This window comes from Meles meles, chromosome 4 (genome assembly GCF_922984935.1).
Source record: "Meles meles chromosome 4, mMelMel3.1 paternal haplotype, whole genome shotgun sequence".
Lineage (NCBI taxonomy): Eukaryota > Metazoa > Chordata > Mammalia > Carnivora > Mustelidae > Meles > Meles meles.
In genome coordinates this window covers 78819734-78839227 of record NC_060069.1, presented here as the reverse complement: position 1 = coordinate 78839227, position 19494 = coordinate 78819734, and the positions used below count along the sequence as shown (strand labels likewise).

The 19494-nt window shown below is 37.9% G+C and overlaps 1 protein-coding gene across 2 annotated transcripts in view; it reads left to right on the top strand.

Annotated features, from left to right (window-relative positions):
• RSRC1 (arginine and serine rich coiled-coil 1) overlaps positions 1 to 11416 on the top strand; it is a 428947-nt gene extending 417531 nt beyond the window's left edge. For both annotated transcript variants that reach the window (XM_046001270.1, XM_046001269.1), the window contains 3 exons: positions 1004 to 1110; positions 10032 to 10184; positions 10865 to 11416. In XM_046001270.1, the coding sequence (XP_045857226.1) occupies positions 1004 to 1110; positions 10032 to 10184; positions 10865 to 10957 (353 nt within the window). In that variant the 3' untranslated portion in view covers positions 10958 to 11416. The remainder of the gene's footprint in view (positions 1 to 1003; positions 1111 to 10031; positions 10185 to 10864) is intronic.
• The last annotated feature ends 8078 nt before the right edge of the window (positions 11417 to 19494 follow it).

Genomic DNA, 19494 nt, shown 5'->3' with positions numbered 1-19494 from the left:
ATAATTTTCAAATGTGAATAATTTATTCCCTTCAATAAATAAATGGCAATGGAAGGGACAAACTGAAGACAGTCATTAAAAGGGATTTAAGATACTTAATGATGTCTAAGGTGTGGACCTTGTTTGGATCCTGTTGCAAACAAACTACTTGTAAAAAAGACATTTCCTTTTTGGACAATCAGTGAAAATTAAACATGACTGTATAAGATGATATTAAGGCATTATTCATAATATTATCAGATGTGAAGATGGTATTGTAATTATATTACTGTTTGGTTTTTTTTTTAAGTCTTTATCTGAAATGCCTACTAAATATTTAGGGGTGATACAGCACGATGTCTGGAGTTACTTTTGAGTACTCCAGGTCTACCCAAGAAAATGAAGTGAGGGGCAACTGGGTGGCTCATTGGTTAAGCATCTGCCTTCAGCTCAGGTCATGATCCCAGGGTCCTATGATCAAGCCCCATGTCGTGCTCCCCACTCAGCGGAGCCTGCTTCTCCCCCTTCCTCTGCCTGCCACTCTGTCTACTTGCACTCTCTCTCTCTGTCAAATAAATAAAATCTTTAAAAAAAAAAAAATGAAGTGAGGATGAATAAATATGAAGTAACAGAGTTCCTGACTATAGAAACTGGGTGATAGGTGCAAATGGATTCATGGTGCTGCTAATTCCTTTTATGCGTATTTCCATGATAATTTTTTTTAATATTTAAGGCCCTCCCCCAAGATTAGCCCAGATTAGCTTGGATCATTATAGCATTGCCTTCTCAGCAATGTGTTATTAGGTTTTAGGTGAGAGCCTTGGTGTGTAGGAATGTGATATTTGTGGATCTCAAGAAGAAAATGGGTTTTTGTTAGAGCTTAACTATAACATCTTTTCATCCAGTTAAATTCCAGAAGTCATAAAAATTACTTCATAGAAAGAAAGAAGCTTGCTTAGAATGGTGTTGTTAACAAGCTTACACACCAAAATATACTGATATTATACCCCCCCCTTTTTTTTAGACCAAGCCACCCTGGTCGAACAAGTAAAAAGAGTAAAAGAAATTGAAGCCATTGAAAGTGATTCTTTTGTTCAGCAGACATTCAGATCAAGTAAAGAAGTCAAAAAGGTAAGTTTTCATCCAGACATTATGAATAAGCCTTTGGATTCCCACTGAGGAGATGCTTTATTAATGGATTTTACTTAAATGTAAGTGCTTCTTCTAACAGATAGATGAAGTAGGGTGAGCGAGTGTCAGTGTGTTATTGAGAGAGAGAGAATGAATCAGTGAGAAGCAGTTCAAGTTTAACTTGTAAAAATATATCTGATGCCATTTTTATTTTAAAATTCACTGAGAAGACAAAGTAAAATGTCAACAGTTCCAAAGCAGTAATATGCATTTCATGAACATACAGTTTTCTTTTCAAGTGTCTGCATCGACTTTTTGAATTGACACTGCTAGAGAAGAGTTAGAAGAGAGCTTTAACAATCAGATTATTACCCAGATAGTAACACGGATCTACACTCTGTGCCCAGATGGGTATCGCTTATTCAACTCTAGTAAAAGGAGTTTTGATTGGCATTTTATTTCTGTTGAATATTGCATATATTCTTTCAATTATTAGGGCCACCTTTAGGAATCTGTTCCTTTAGTCAGAACAGGCTTTCCACTGTAAGATACATGTATTCTTTAATAACATACATGTAATGAAGACATGGTATTATTACCACTTATCCAAAAATATTCTGTATCTGTAAATATATTAATGACTGTAAAGTATCCTGCTGACACATTGATCATAATTCATCTATTTTTTTCTCTGATACTAGGTATTTAAGTAGTTGTAAGCCTGAAGGTATGACATACATGTTTGTAAATATCCATTCTTATCCCCTTAAGGTCAAGGTTTTCAAGATGGAGTTATTTGCTTAAGGTTAATATTGTTTATTTTCATACATGTTCCCAAAGTCATCCTCCGCACACGTTGTCCCAATACAGATTCTGCCCACAAGCACAAGGAGATGTCTGCCTCTCACACCCTGGTTAACACCAAGTCCTTTTTCCCATTACTGACCTGATAGGTAGCCAGGCAAAAATTGACCTTCTGTTTTCCTATTAGCATTTCTTTTATTGCTAGTGACATGAACGTCCTTTCAGTTACCATATACATTTTAAATCTTCCTGGAGAGGTGACTTGAGCATGTGCTGCGTGCCTGGGTGCACAGCACCGGCCAGCCCTGGTTAGCCGTGGTTCCTGCCTCCGTTTGCTGATTTCATTTGAACTTTTTGTAGTGTACCACCACGAATCTTAAAAAATGGTGGAATTGTAAAATGGACATCCATAAGTATAGTTGCTCATTTTATTTAATACCTTACTCTTGAATATCTTACATATTAAAAGGTCATTCATATGTCCTAAAAGAATTGTAATTTACTTTCCTAATATTTGTTTTCTAAGGTTCACCCTGACTTCCCAGGTCTCACTGGACTCACTGAAGATAAATAGCATTTTCTTTCTATGGAAATACTTACTCCTCTCTAGTTAATACACCAGGTTTTCTGCTAAACAACTTTTCCCCTTTTCATAGTAATTATTAATAATAAACTTATTTGGGGGCGCCTGGGGGGCTCAGTCAGTTAAGCGGCTGTTTCCAGCTCAGGTCATGATCTCAGTGTCCTGGGATCGAGTCCAGGTCTAGCTCCTTGCTCAGCAAGGAGTCTGCTTCTCCCTCTACCCTTCGTCCCACCCCACTTGTGATCTCTCTCACACTCTCTCAAATAAATGAAATCTTTTTAAAAAATAATAATAAACTTATTGTTAATTCAGTTGTTTCCCTCCAAGATACCGGCAGCTCTTCCAATATCTAGCAAAACCAGCAATGAGCAAGGAAATTGATCAGAAATGTACCTGATATACAGGGAAATACAAATCAAAACCACAATGAGATATCACCTCACACCAGTCAAAATGGCTAAAATTAACAAGTCAGGAAATGACAGATGCTGGCGAGGATGTGGAGAAAGGGGAACCCTCCTACACTGTTGGTGAGAATGCAAGCTGGTGCAACCACTCTGGAAAACAGTGTGGAGGTTCCTCAAAATGTTGAAAATAGAACTACCCTATGACCCAGCAATTGCACTACTGGGTATTTACCCTAAAGATACAAACATAGTGATCCGAAGGGGCACATGCACCCGAATTTATAGCAGCAATGTCTACAATAGCCAAACTATGGAAAGAAGCTAGATGTCCATCAACAGATGAATGGATAAAGAAGAGGTGGTATATATATACAATGGAATACTATGCAGCCATCAAAAGAAATGAAATCTTGCCATTTGCGACAACGTGGATGGAACTAGAGGGTATCATGCTTAGTGAAATAAGTCAATCGGAGAAAGACAACTATCATATGATCTCCCTGATATGAGGACATGGAGATGCAACATGGGGGGTTAGGGGGGTAGGAGAAGAATAAATGAAACAAGATGGGATTGGGAGGGAGACAAACCATAAGTGACTCTTAATCTCACAAAACAAACTGAGCGTTGCTGGGGGGAGGGGGGTTATGGACATTGGGGAGGGTATGTGCTATGGTGAGTGCTGTGAAGTGTGTAAACCTGGCAATTCACAGACCTGTACCCCTGGGGATAAAAATACATTATATGTTTATTAAAAAATGAAAAATAAATAAATTTTTTAAAAAAAGAAGTGTACCTGATATAGAGGAAAGAGGGTAGAACTTAGGACTCAAGGGGATGTGAGTTTAAATTTTAACTTGCAAACTTCCTGCCATGATTTATGGTCTTTAGCAAGTTTCTCAACCTCTTCAGCCCTCGGTTTCCAAATTCATAAAATAGAACCAATAACACCTACTTTTTGGAGTTGTTGAGGAATAAATATAATGAGTATCAAATATTTAACGTGGCTCTTGATCCAATAAATGCTTATTTTTAGATAACATACTCTAGCATCTAAATTATTTTATATCTATGCACATTCTGTAAACTAAGCATAGTGCTTAAAAACTTCTACTATAGGTGCTCATTCTGTCTTAAGTATCAACACCTTACCCCTTTACATTTTTTAATCTTCCCCAAGTTTCCATGCTCACCAGTAAGGCAGACCTCTTGCTGAAAAACACAGAAAATCTTTAGATCTGATTTTACCTTTAAAGTCTTTTGAAAGGTGTAAATGTAATAATATCTGTATATTTCCATTCCGGAATTAGTAATGTTTTCACCTCACTGCATCCGCTAGAAAAGTTTTAAAAGCTTATTTCCCATAACATCTGAAGGTTATTTATCTTAAGCTAACTGACTAAATCCAAGGGGAAAAGTCTTCTTCCTAAATCTCTAACAAAACCCAGTATAGTTAAATGGCTTTCCATGGGACCAGTATAAAGGAATTTCACCTATATCTCTGATCAAAGGGACCATCATTATTAATTATTTTAATAATTAGTTTCCATTGCCAAGTTGGAATTTTCTCTTACCTTCAATACTTTTCTTGCACTTCTAATTCAGATGCCACCATAAGGGATATGGAAAACTAAGATGAAATAGGGGCCTCCTGGGGCACCTGGGTGGCTCAGTTGGTTAAGCATCTGACTCTTGATTTCAGCTCAGGTCATGATCTCAGGGTCATGAAGTCAAGCCCCACATCGGACTCCACGCTAATCAGGGAGTCTGAGATTCTCTCTCTCTCTCTTTCCCTCTGCCTCTCCCACCTCGCACTCCCACCTCTCCCACTCTCTCTAAAATAAATAAATAAATCTCAGTTTCAAAAGGAACATTCATGAATCTGTGTGAGAGCAACCCATCTACTGTTTCAGCTGTCTTTTGAAATAGGTGCCCCTTAACAATAATTCACACAAAGAAATAAAATCAATTCTGGAAAGCCTTGAGCTGGCTAGTATGATGGAGAAGCAAAAGCAGCCTAGAAATACTAATGCAGCACTGTGAGCTGAGCCACTTAAAAATGTATTTAATTAAAATATTTTACTAACATCTTTATTTCTTTCCTCTAAAATTAAAACCAAATAAAAATAAATCTTGGGTTTAGCCATTGGGAAGCAGTGGTCGAAAACATGAGATGTAGGGTCAGACAGATGTGGGATCAGGTCTGATTCTGCCATTTACTGGCTGTGTGTCCTTAAACCACATGAGAACCCCATGGCTCTCTTATCTTAGTAGTAGCCCTGGCAGAAATTTTTATAAGGATGAGCAAGATACTTTACATAAAACAGTTAGCCAAGTGCCTGACACTCAGGAAATAAAAGCTGTTACTATTCTTTCTCTCCCTGCTCCTGTTCCACCTCTTCATAGCATTTGGCTATGGCATTCTTTTTTTTTTTCCTTTTTAAGATTTTATTCATTTATTTGACAGACAGAGATCACAGTAGGCAGAGAGGCAGGCAGAGAGAGAGAGTGGGAGAAGTAGGCTCCCTTCTGAGAAGAGAGCCTGATGCGGGGCTCGATCCCAGGTGCCCCTGGCTATGGCATTCTTAAAAGGAATTGGAGAAGCAAGGATTCTCATTTTGGTGGGTCACAGCTTGTTTTATGTAATTTTTTATGGCTTATAGACCCTAAAATTCTCATTGGAGCCTTGGTGACCTGTTGTATTACTAAGCAAATAATTAAAAAATTTACTTCACAGCTTACATAGTAGCTTACTGGTTCAGTGTACAGACAGAAGCTTTGGGCCAGTTTGTTTCAACACAGCATTCAGAAACATTAAAACACTAACCAAATGATGTAAAACAATGTTGTAACATAGCCCCACTTTGTTTTTTATATTTAAATAATTTAAAGTGACTAAAATAATAATGGCTACCATTAATACTAGACATTTAACATATTTAAGTTATCTAAAATCCCAGTAACCTTTATTTAAAACTAAGCAAGCTAAGGCTCAACAAATTTTAGAACCCATGGTCAAAGTACTAATAAATGACAAGAAAGAACATCCACACAAAATTGATTCAACCCCAGAGCCCATGTTTGTTTTCAGTCATTCGGTATCTCTCATAATTGTGAACTCAATGCACGTTCCTATTGACGTATAAAGAAAGCATTCACTAATATGCTAAAAAAAAAAAACAACAGAAAATGGCATTTACCTTAGTGAATGTACAACAGTCTAAAGTATTAGCCATCCAACACTGGACATTTTTAGTCACTGCATTTCAAAATGATCAGAAAAGCAGTGATGGGCCAACAGTGAATAAATTTACACTCAACTGTAATATAAAACAGAAGGCCAATTTATTAGTTTAGAAAACGATATCCCTTTCCAGTTTCTAAAATGTCTGTGTCTGCAACATAAGGTAGTGATTCAGGATGCCCAAGAAGCTGAATTATTTATCAGGAGATGACTTAGCAAAGGGAGGTAAATTATCTTGAGGACCATTTCATCCAGATCATGGGGAGACAGGGGCTATCCCTGATGCATAGCAAAGACTAACTGTCTCGAGGACTAAGTTACTCATGACCCAGGTTTCAACATCTTTCTCTTCTGGACAGCTCTATGTACATTGGCATAAAGTTTGTATCCCTGAAAAAGGCTTCTCTATACTCACACTCTATACTCTATACTCACCCTTCAATTGATAGTCTTCATCAGTGTGAATTCCACTAATTAAGCTAAAAAGCTGTTACCAGAAAGTGGCTATTACCAGTAACACTCTAGACATCGGGTCTCTGTCAACACATATCGATTTAACAGGTTAACTCTCTGCAATCATCTCTCTCTTGTGTGAGTAGATAATCTGATAGCCTCTGCTAGATCATCAGCTTCAGGGACCAAGATGCAGTTTGTTTCCAGACTGCTGTTGCAGATAAGCTTATTGCCAGTTATTCAACCCCGAAATGGGTGTAGCTGGCAGATATCCACCTGTGTTCAGAAAGAGGTTAAATAACCCTAGGCAGCAGGGTCTAATTTTAAAACAAGTTTTCCAATCCAAACCACCAGGTGGCAGTGCTACTCAAAGCCAGATACTTGATAGTGGCTCTGTTGAGTTTTTCAATAGTCAAAATTTCTCCAGCAGCTTTCCTCAAAGAAGCAATTGATGATTCTTGTCTGGTATTTTTTAACTACCCATTTAAATAATAACTTCCATGCTCTAATCCTAATCTCTGAAAACTTTACCTGAAATGTGTATAAGCACTTCTGAAAGAAAATGTTGATGTACCGTAGGTAAAAACAGAATGAGATCAGTTCACTGATATAATAGAATGTTACCTCTGCCACCTGAATATGTGTGATCCACATCTTTGACAACAAGATAACAGCACTCCACAATTCTTCGAGGCAGTTCAATACTGCCAGTCTAAGCCCCATCAAAGCACATCTAAGACCGGCAGAATGACATGCTCCTCTATTCTCTTCATGCAGCATAGACTACCAAAAAAATGATGTCTGGACCTCATTAGATTAGCATACTTCCCACCTTCCCCTACTGCAGAATGTTGGGCTTTACTGATCTACGTCCTCGGTTTTATCACACAGGCCTGTAGACCTTCTCGGCCCAGTATGTTGGAGACAGGAAAGTTTGACACCTGGGGATGGCAGTGGTGGGGGAGTACTGGCTTCAAAATACTAGAAGAAAACTGCCAAATGTAACGGTTATTTCTTTAAGTATCTATATGTCCCTTGTTAAAATTTGCGATTGTCTTTATTTTGATATCTATTTGTTAGTAATCTGTAGGTTCCATTAGCAAAATGTAATCTCCATGTGGTACGGAGAACATACCTATTTTTCTCTCCCTTGTGTACCCAGTGCTTAGCAGTTAGTAGCACTCAATAAAAACTGAAAACATGGATATCCAGTTCTAAGATAAATCATTCTAAGAAAGGATTAACTAATTCATGTAGATTTCATTTTCTAGGTGTCTTTTCCCAGTGATATCTGTTTTACCCTTCACTCAGAGAAGTGGATGTTGAGAAGTAGCTAAATTAAAAGAAAATGGTGGTTCAAAAACTACACATATAGAACCAGTAGGTGTAAGTGGTGGAATTAATCTCCCAGTCATCTTGGGTTATTTTAACTTCCGATTTCAGTTTCTCGTCTAGTCCATTTCATGTTATCCCTGCAGCCTTGCTGCTAGTTAGCCAGTCTCCTGGCCTTTTCCCGTCTCAGATAGGGAGGCATGGGATTTAACCCAAGAGAGCGCAACATTGCTGGTTTCTTCCAAGCAGCAGCAATGATTTACCAGTCCTCATGTCTGCAGCTCTGAGCCCAGTGCCTGGCCCCTAGTATGACCCCTGAATGATGGAATATCATTCAGCAATAAAATGGAATGACATACTGATACATGCTTCAGCCTTTCATGGATGAACCTGAAAGCATGCTCAATGAAAGAAGCCAGTCACAGAAAACAAAACAAACCAACAACAACAAAAAACTATCTAATGTATGATCTTTTGTGTGAAGTGTCCAGAATAAGCAAATCCATAGTGACAGAAAATAGATGAGTGGTTGTGTAGGGATGGGGAGGCAGGGAGAAATGGGATTAGCGAGTACTAATGGATATGGGGTTTTGTGGGAGGATGATGAAAATGTTCTGAAGTTGCTTATGGTGTTGGTTGCAAAACTCTTGTGGATATGCTAAAAGCTATATGAATTGTGATATGTGAATTATATCTCACTGAGGCTTTTATTTAAAAAGCAAAAACTAAACAACCTTTGAATTTGCTTTTCATCTCTGAAGAGACCAGATGGATGCCGGAGCTTTGTTGCTTGTTTTGACTAATAGAATTTAGAGTTATGAAATATGTTTTTCTATAGATAGACTCATACATCCCAATTTCTCAAGAAAAATATGCTGATTATAAAAAAATGATCGGGGCACATGGGTGGCTCAGTGGGTTGAACCTCTGCCTTCGGCTCAGGTCATGATCTCAGGGTCCTGGGATGGAGCCCGCATCAGGCTCTCTGCTCAGCAGGGAGCCTGCTTCCCCCTCTCTCTCTCTGCCTGCCTCTCTGCCTACTTGTGATCTCTCTCTGTCATCATCACTAGCCATCAGGGAGATTCAAATTAAAACCACATTGAGATACCACCTGACACCAGTTAGAATGGCCAAAATTAGCAAGACAGGAAACAACATGTGTTGGAGAGGATGTGGAGAAAGGGGAACCCTCTTACACTGTTGGTGGGAATGCAAGTTGGTGCAGCCACTTTGGAGAACAGTGTGGAGATTCCTGAAGAAATTAAGAATAGAGCTTCCCTATGACCCTGCAATTGCACTGCTGGGTATTTACCCCAAAGATACAGATGTAGTGAAAAGAAGGGCCATCTGTACCCCAATGTTTATTGCAGCAATGGCTACGGTCGCCAAACTGTGGAAAGAACCAAGATGCCCTTCAACGGATGAATGGATAAGGGAGATGTGGTACATATACACAATGGAGTATTATGCCTCCATCAGAAAGGATGAATACCCAACTTTTGTAGCAACATGGACGGGACTGGAAGAGATTTATGCTGAGCGAAATAAGTCAAGCAGAGAGAGTCAAGTATCATATGGTCTCACTTATTTGTGGAGCATAACAAAGAACATGGAGGACATGGGGAGATGGAGAGGAGAGGGAGTTGAGGGAAACTGGAAGGGGAGATGAACCATGAGAGACTATGGACTCTGAAAAACAACCAGAGGGTTTTGAAGGGGCGGGGGGGTGGGGGGTTGAGGAACCAGGTGGTGGGTAATAGGGAGGGCACATACTGCATGGAGCACTGGGTGTGATGCCAAAACAATGAACACTGTTATGCTGTAAATAAACAAATAAAAAATAAAAAAATAAAATCTTTTAAAAAATAAAATTAAAATAAAAAATTAAAAAATGATCAGCATTTTCTCCATGTTTTTGTATTTGTGGACTTGTTTTAAGAATTGTTTCTTATTCAGTCATCCAGAGTCTTTTTATGATTAGCAATATCTCAAAGAGACTAAATGAACAATTACTATTCAAAATAAAAAATATTGTTAAGGTGAAATTTTAATTCATCTTGTGATCTAATTAATGAACTATTTCTCTATGATATTTCAGTCCGTGGAACCTGGTGAGGTGAAGCACACAGCTGTGACATCAGGACCAGCACCAGGAGCTGCTGACCCACCCAGTAGTGAGAAAGAAATAGATCCGAGCAGCATCCCCACGGCCATCAAGTACCAAGATGACAATTCTCTGGCCCATCCAAATGTAAGATCTTTAGATCAGAACAATGTCCACTGAAGTCTAGTTGACTGAAATGAGTTTAAACTGTTGTTATTTTGTGCTGGTGACAAGAAGCCTATTGGAAGAAGTGGATTCATATGTTCCTGTTGGCTAGAAATAGGCAGCTGACCCCTGTCCCTTAGCGCAGTTACATGGATTTGAAGCCGGTATAAGCCAAATCATTTTGTCTGACTTTTAGATGTAGTCTTCCTATGCTTAACAAAAATAAGCAAAAAAAAAAAAAAAAAAAAAAAAAAAAAGAAGAAGTAGTTTGTTTGTTTTTTTAAATCTAGCATTAAAGATCTAATTCTGCCTGAGCTCTAGTTGGTTCATTGAATTGAGCCTGTCATCGACATATTTTGCTCTCTGCCCTGAAGTCGTGGCATTCCACTGTGTCTCTGAGAGAATGTGTAGGAAATAAACTTCACAGAATGCACCGTAAAATTGTTAACAAACAATGTTGATATTAGTCCTTTTCTCCAGGACTTTCTGAACATTATTAATTCCAAATAGATTATCTTCACTTGAGAAGTCACCAAAAGTTAAACGGTATCCAAATCTTGTGCTAAAAGATGTATTCTGTAAAAGTAATTTATGTTGCATAAGGGCAAATCCAAATTATTGGCAAACAGTAACATTTTTTCTTTTTCTTTTTCTTATTTCAGTTATTTATTGAGAAAGCTGATGCTGAGGAAAAATGGTTCAAGAGATTAATTGCCCTCCGACAAGAAAGGCTAATGGGTAGTCCTGTGGCCTGAGTAATATAGATATCGTTGAATTAACGGTAACATTGGAAATTTAGGTTTTTAAATCCCAATATTAACTGTTTACTCTTAAAAAGCAGTTAGCTGATAATGTGAATAGGTACTATTTCATTCATTTCTCATGTATGCTTGAATATTTGTTGATTTGAACTTAACCAAACATTGTGAATATTAAAACTTGTCTAAAATTTAACAATGCATGAAAATGTCATACTGTTAATAAAAATATCAGTGGTAAAATAAATGATACACAGTAGTATTTGAGTAAAATTGGAAAATATCAAGTCATCATTTAAAGACACAATTTTGATTAATCATACATGTGTAAGAATCAAACTATATGCTATCCATGTGAGATTTCATCTTCCATGTATTATGAAACCATTTTGAGTCTTTTTTTTTCACCTTATTGTAAAAATCTAGGCAGAATAAAAAGTACTCTAAACAATCTAAGCAGAATGAGCATGTTAATCTTAAAGGAAAAACATATTTTTTTTATATTTATTTTTATTTGTTTATTTACAGCATAACAGTGTTCATTGTTTTGGCATCACACCCAGTGCTCCATGCAGTACGTGCCCTCCCTATTACCCACCACCTGGTTCCTCAACCTCCCACCCCCCCCCACCCCCCTGCCGCCCCTTCATAACCCTCTGGTTGTTTTTCAGAGTCCATAGTCTCTCATGGTTCATCTCCCCTTCCAGTTTCCCTCAACTCCCTCTCCTCTCCATCTCCCCATGTCCTCCATGTTCTTTGTTATGCTCCACAAATAAGTGAGACCATATGATACTTGACTCTCTCTGCTTGACTTATTTCGCTCAGCATAATTTCTTCCAGTCCCGTCCATGTTGCTACAAAAGTTGGGTATTCGTCCTTTCTGATGGAGGCATAATACTCCATTGTGTATATGTACCACATCTCCCTTATCCATTCATCCGTTGAAGGGCATCTTGGTTCTTTCCACAGTTTGGCGACCATAGCCATTGCTGCAATAAACATTGGGGTACAGATGGCCCTTCTTTTCACTACATCTGTATCTTTGGGGTAAATACCCAGCAGTGCAATTGCAGGGTCATAGGGAAGCTCTATTCTTAATTTCTTCAGGAATCTCCACACTGTTCTCCAAAGTGGCTGCACTAACTTGGAAAAACATATTTTTGAAAACATTTCTTGAAAATTAAATAAATTGAAAATGTATTACTTAGAGATCAGCATTTAATAAGTGTTCCTTTTAAAAATATTAGCAGATCCTGGCTCATTCTTCTAGAACTATATGTTCATACTAGACCTCATCAGTTGACCAAATACCCATGATGGGGAAATCATTTATGAGGAAACTGGTGAGAGCTCTCACTTCAGTCTTACTTACCCAACTGCTAGTCCCTGCAGAGAAAGCCAGCTAATTGTCATTTTGATAAGGCTATCTGTCATTGTAGAATACCTTTCTCCAGTAGCTGAATGAAAATCAACTATGCTGGGTGCCTGAGTGGCTCAGTGGGTTAAGCCTCTGCCTTCAGCTCAGGTCATGATCTCAGGGTCCTGGGATCGAGTCCCGCGTCAGGCTCTCTGCTCAGCAGGGAGCCTGCTTCCCCTTCTCTCTGCCTGCCTCTCTGCCTCCTTGTGATCTCTCTCTCTGTCAAATAAATAAATAAAATTTTTTAAAAAAAAATCAACTATGCTTTCCATACTAAACATGCCAGAGATGAGGATTTCTAGGCCTTGCCTTACAAAACTAGCTTTCAACAGCTGACATGAATATTTCCCTTCTATTTTGTTCTGTTGTCTGGTCTCACTCTAATTTGGTCTCTGTGAAGACTGTGCCTCAGAATACAGTATAAACCTGAAAAGTTTTGGGGAGAGGATTACCAATATGTAGGACAGTTTAAAGCCATCTTTGTTGTATTTCTGAAACTACTAAAACTCTAATTCCTATAAAAAATTTTAAAAATAGGGGTGCCTACATGACTCAGTCAGTTAAGCATCTTCTTTCAGCTCAAGTCATGATCCCAAGGTCTTGGGATCTGCGTCCTGTATTAGGCTCCCTGCTCAGCCTGCGTCTCCCTCTCCTGGTCCCCCTGCTTGTGTCTCCTCTCTCCCTGTTAAGCAAACAAACAAATAAATCTTTTAAAAAATAAATAAAGGGTGCCTGGGTGGCTCAGTTGGTTAAGCATCTGCCTTCAGCTCAGGTCATGATCCTGGAGTCCCACATCTGGCTCCCTGCTCAGTGGAGAGCCTGCTTCTCCTTTTGCCCCTCCTGTCTCTCATGCTCTCTCTCTCTCTTTCTCTCTCCCAAATAAATAAATAAAATATTTAAATAAATAAATAGATTTTTAAAATATAAAGATCCCAGTCGCAAAAGGTATGGAAAATAAGCTGATGACAAAATACTTGTTTTCATATAAACATGGTTCACCTTCTAAGTAGGTGCTAGTGGTCTTTTCTTCTCTTTTCTCTTCTTTTTTTAGCTGTAAGTGAAAGTTAAACATAAGCCAGCATAAACTCAGGTTCATGTGATCTTTAATAAAGATACATACAGTTTTAGTGACTAAAGGAGGGATTACAGTTTTTGAAATATTTTGTAGTTCATTCTTTGCATAACTTGTAAACAGTAAACGGACTCTCACTCTTTTGGAAAGTATATTTTACAAGACTATGGGTTGTCATTTGGTCCACTAATTTATTCTCCAGAGAACCTGGACTGGGCATTTTTTTCCAGTATGCCTGATGCTCCTTACTTATAACTAGTGAAAATATTGTGATCTGTGTTAATTATATTTAACACCAGTGTTCCTTTGTGGCAAGTAGCCCAAACACAGAATTCTAAATTACGGTTGATTTGTATTTTAAAGCTAAATTTTTCAAAGACATTGAGAATCAAGTTGTTTTTTAATTCACTAAACTTTAGTCCCTGCAGGAACTCAATGACTATTCCCCTCCTTCCTGATTTCCAGTATGATTCATTTTAATGTATTATTAACTTCATTTACCTACATTCCTGTTGAAGACTACAATATTACCACACAGGCCAAATCAAATTTAATGAGAGAGACTTCAGAGAACACTATCAAATATATCACCATACTCAAGCTAGGTGATGCATCCTGGCCTTCTTTAATATCCTAATATAATGAGTCTATAAAACACAACAATCCCTTTCATGTCACTTGAGTAATGATAACAATTTGGACATGAGACCTTGGTGTTTATTGAAACATTGATTTCATACAGAATGATGAGTGCTCGTAATATAAGTTGGGTTTTCATTTCTGACTACATTCTCAGGGAAAATGGAATAAGAGCATTACACCATTCCCCTGCTTCACTTTAGCATCCTCACTGATAAAATAAGGATGCTAAGAGTGGACCTGCCTTCTTTCATTTTTCGGCAAAATAACGTAAAAGAATGCCCTTCATAGAAAAAGTTTTCTGTGTATGTCAAAATAACATTTTAGCATGGTAGCCAGCTTAAGGAAATATGGAACAGATAGTTGCATGGGTAATGGTGTGAAAAGCTGCACCCCAACATCAGTGTACGCCTATGTATGCGCTTGAAATGCAGTGGTCGGTGGACTCCATCCCAGCTTTGTCCCCGGCTCTCTCTGATCTCCCTCCCTGCCAAGAACACGGGAAACCCTATTTGCTCTGTAGTTAATGACCTATACCATCTACTTACTGAGGGATCTCAGGTTTTCTTTAGTCAAATTTACCCACTTACTCATTAATCTTTTTTTTCAATACCTAGTTTGTCCTGGGCACCATAAGTGCAATGGAGTACACACGGGTGAGTCTAGTGGGGATCCTGCCTCCAAGAGGTTTAGTTATGAAGCTCAGACATGTATATGACATAAGAAATATAATACTTAGTGGCAGAGCAGAAAACACGGTTGCAGTGAAAAGAGAAATTATTCCAAGTTAGAAAATTAAGGAAGTCTTCATGAAAGAAATCACAACTGATGAAGACTTGAAGAATACGATGGCTCTGGAGCCACAAGGACTCCCAGCCAGCCCTCCACCCCCATCTTCCTAATAGTTGCCCTGGAAGGTTGGGAACTATCTAACCCATGGAAGTTCTAACCCAGGGAAGAATCCCTCTTGCAAAAGACCTAGATGGCCCTGCCTCTCAATTTTATGAAAAATCCAGGCAAAATTTGAGGTTCCTGGTTATCCTTTGGCTTTCTCTGACCATTTCTACCTTTCAGTGGAGAATTGGATACATAAGCCAAGCCTTCATTTGGCCACATTGTATCAACAGTCTTGTATCACTACCAAGATGACATGAACTGAGATATGCAAAGCTAACTGAAAGGAGACTTCAGTACCTCTGAGAGCATCATGTCTGGCAGTAAGGCCTTGCACAGCCATGTGGATCCCTCTGCGTTCCCCCGATAGTCTTTGTTTTTCCACTGTGTACTGTTATAGAAAGTATTATTTGGAACTAAAAGATAGAGTCCACTTGTCTGGTTAGATCATACCCCAAATTTTCCTTTCATTTGGGCATCCAGTGAAAATCTTTAAGTGTACAAATAAGATAGTAATAAAAGCTGGAAACAGAATAAGACAGGTGACATTTTTGGTCACTGAACTATGGATGAATTGATCTGGAATTCTTGTACCCATATTTCTCCTTCTACCCCCATTTCCCTATGCCCAAATTCCTTTTGAGTATTACAGAAGGAATTTTATTTATTTAAGAATTAATTTCTTCTAGAGAGAGAAAGCAGTGGAGAGAGGGAGAGAGAGTCTTAAGCAGACTTTGTGCTGAGCATGAAGACCCTGAGATCACGACTCTGAGCCAGAACCAAGAGTCAGATGCTTAACCAACTGTGCTACCCAAGTGCCCTGACAGAATGAATTTTAAACAAGCTCTTGGCCATTACTCAATTGATACAGTACTCGAATAATTTAGACAATGTTTAAATGCCATCCTTTAAATGTAAGCTTGGAACTCTGTTCTGGAATAATGAAAAAGCACATCATCTTCATAAGAAAATACTTGAGTCTTTACCACAGAACAGGAGTAAAAATAAAGGTAAGAAAGAACATTTTGTGAATTCTCTAAGCATCTTCATCTTTTATCACAGGGGTGGACATTGGTCAATATATTTAACTGGTGGGTTTTCCTAAATCAAAACACTCTTATCTATATTTCCAAGTTAATTTTGGCTATCATTGTACACCCAGGATCTAGCCCATTCCTGACACAAAGAAAGCTCTCAATAAAAATTGTCCAGTGAAAGAAGAATGAATTTGCTCATGTCAAATGAGCCATCTATTTAACAGTCTGGTTATTTAAATTAAGCTATTTGGAGCCAGCACAAAAAATAAATGTCTATGTGTATACCAAAAGAACTGAAAGTACAGTCTCAAGGAAATGCTTGCACACCCGTGTTCATAATGGCATTATTCACAATAGCTAAAACATGGAAGCAACCCCAAGTGTCCATGGATGGATGAATGGAGAAGCAAAATGTGGCGTATGCACACAATGGAATATTATTCAGCCTTAAAGAGGAAGAAAATTCTAAGCAAAATAAGTCAGTCAAGGAAAGACAAATACCATATGGTCTCATTCATATGTGGAATTTAAGAAACAGAACAAATGAGCAAAGATTAAAAGAAGAGAAAGAGACAAACCAAGAAACAGACTCTTAACTGTAGAGAACAATCTGATGGTTACCAGAGAGGAGAGAGTGAGGGGATGGGGATTAAGGAATGTACATGTGATAAGCACCAGCTGATGTATGGAATTGTTGAATCATTATATTGTACACTTGAAACTAATATAACACTGTATGTTAACTAAAAAAGGAGGAAGGAAATTTTGCAATACACTACAACTTGGATGAACCTTGAGGACATTATGTTAAGTGAAGTAACCCAATCACAAAAAGACACAAACTGTTATGATTCCACTTATATGAGTTATTCAGATTAGTTAAGATCATAAAGACAGAAGGTATAACCATAGTTGCCCAGGCTGGGGCAACTATGGGAGGGGGAAATGGGGTGTTACTGTTTAAGTGGTAAAGAGTTTCAGTTTCATAAGGTGAAAAGAGTTATGGAGATGGATGGTGGTGATGGTTTCACAGTACTGTGAATCTATTTAATAACCCTGAACTGTAGATATAAAAATGGCTAAGATGGTAATTGCTATACCACAATAAAATAAAAAAATCCATCCTAAGTAAATGTCATGGGTAAGTACAGAGTACATAGTGCCTTTCTGTTGTAATTGGGACTACAATAGTGGGGTAGTTAAAGCAAGGATCTTGCTATTTCTACACTAGACCAGACTTTCTAGTGTAATTTTTTTTATTGCTGAAATAATATTTCAAATGATGTGGATGTGGTTATTCAGGGTCCACCGCTGGCTCCTATGATTGCTGTCCTTGGGAGCTATAGGCCAGTGTTCAAGAAGTAAAGGCTACCAATATAGTAATACACCACTGTAAACTCAACAGTATACCATTTTATTTTTAGATCTTGAGAAGGAATGGCAAAATGATCCTGTGACAACTCTCAGGATGATGAACTGAACTGACCCTCTTTTAGCATCTCGTAACTTGAGACTTGGGCTGAAATCCTACAGTGTAAGAAATGTAGTAGAGTGCAGACTCCCTTCCTAATCTTTTTTAAAATGAGCTGCCAAAATCCCATGTCTTACGTAAAGTCTGTAACTATAGTCTACCTGTGAATGACACAAGAATTATGTCATAAAATTAAAATGGAATTGAAAACATAAATAATTGAGAAATAAATATTTTCCAAATACCAGCGCAATGGATGAATGACTACTGTTAAAGATTCCCAGGTTTGTTTAAACAAATTCTGTAATTGGATTATTTACTTAATTAGCTTTTCTCTCCTCTCTTTCTGCTGTAGTACATCTAATTGGCCTGGAGAAGATAACGCATAACTAATTGATTAATAGTTTGTAAAAAATACTCTTTTCAAAATGCTGTGTATTTGAATCCCCTGCACTCTCAGTATGTGAGGTGAAAATGGAAGGTCATCCAAAACGATCATCGCCCATGAATACAGTTTTCTCCAAGTTTAAAATATTTCACTAAAATTTGTGGACTTACCATAGAGTATAATCAGCATCCTAAGTCCCATGTTACTTAACAGCTGTTCCACCAGAAACACTTTCAGGCGAATAACCTATTCACATTCAGTGTTCCTACAGCCATGCTTGTGTTGCAGAGGTCATGTTGGCTGCTTTCAGAAAAAGATGCTATGAGGCTTTTAACTTCCATTCTTTATAATTAATAAGAGAATAACGGATGTGTTAGCATTCCGCATAGCCTAGAAAACACCAGAGACTCCATTTTTACTTGTTGTCCTAAACTTGAAATTCCAATTTCTAAATATTCTCATCTTGCTATAATAACTCTGCAATGTAATTCCCAAGAGACATTGTTCGATTAATTTCTAAATCCCTTTGAAAGGCATTTAAACAGACCTTAAAGAGCTTTGAAAAATTTATAAAAATATACTTTTTCTCTTATTTTTTGAAAAGCTACCTTAAAATTCTCACAATCTATGACAAAAATCTCTGTTCTTTTGCCAGCAAAGACAGCATAGCATTAAAATGTATTGTTACTTTGGAAGTTAAAAAACCAATCTAATGTTTAATGTCACTGGGAGATTTGAATATTGGACTCTAGTGCAAATGCAGAATATATATATTAAATGTGAATGGCCACTACTTTATTAAACTAATTCTGTTTCTAAGTACTTCAAAGTGTACTCAATCTTCATATATATGTTTTCTATAAATTATGTAATTTAAATATGCCAGCTAGCAAATGGTCACATCTAATTTATTAAATGTGCTCATTTGCTAGCCTTGTATCAATACAGGCAACATCAGCCTGATAAAAGAATAACATAACGAAAATTATATCACGAATTAACATTTTCCTTAAGTGGTATCTTCAACATTTTTGTGACTTGAGATTTTTCTTTCATTAATTTTTTTTAAAACAGGAAAGTCAAGTCATCCATAAGCAACCAATTTTTGTTACACTGCTGCTCTCTCTCCCTGCCAAGTGACCCTTGTTAACAGTCCTTCCCAGCCCTGCCCTATGTTTAAACAAATACATCTGTGTAGAGATAGTGTCATATGGGCTGTCTTTTCAGACCATGGAAACAGATTGGTCGGCAGTTAACTTTTCCCTTGATATTATGCCTTGGATAACTTTCTGAAGCCGTACATCTGTGTACCTCGTTCTTTCTGAATGGCTGTGTAGATTTCCTAAAAGTGAAACTGCTAAGCCATAGGGTGTGTACCTTTTGTATTTATACTATAATAGCAACAGTAAATAAACTTTCAAATTAGATGATATTATGCAAATTTAGATTGTTATCACTCTCTTCTTCAAATCATTTAAGAACTAAAAACTCACAGGGCGCCTGGGTGGCTCAGTGGGTTAGCCTCTGCCTTCGGCTCAGGTCATGATCTCAGGGTCCTGGGATGGAGCCCCGCATCGGGCTCTCTGCTTGGCGGGGAGCCTGCTTCCTCCCCCCTC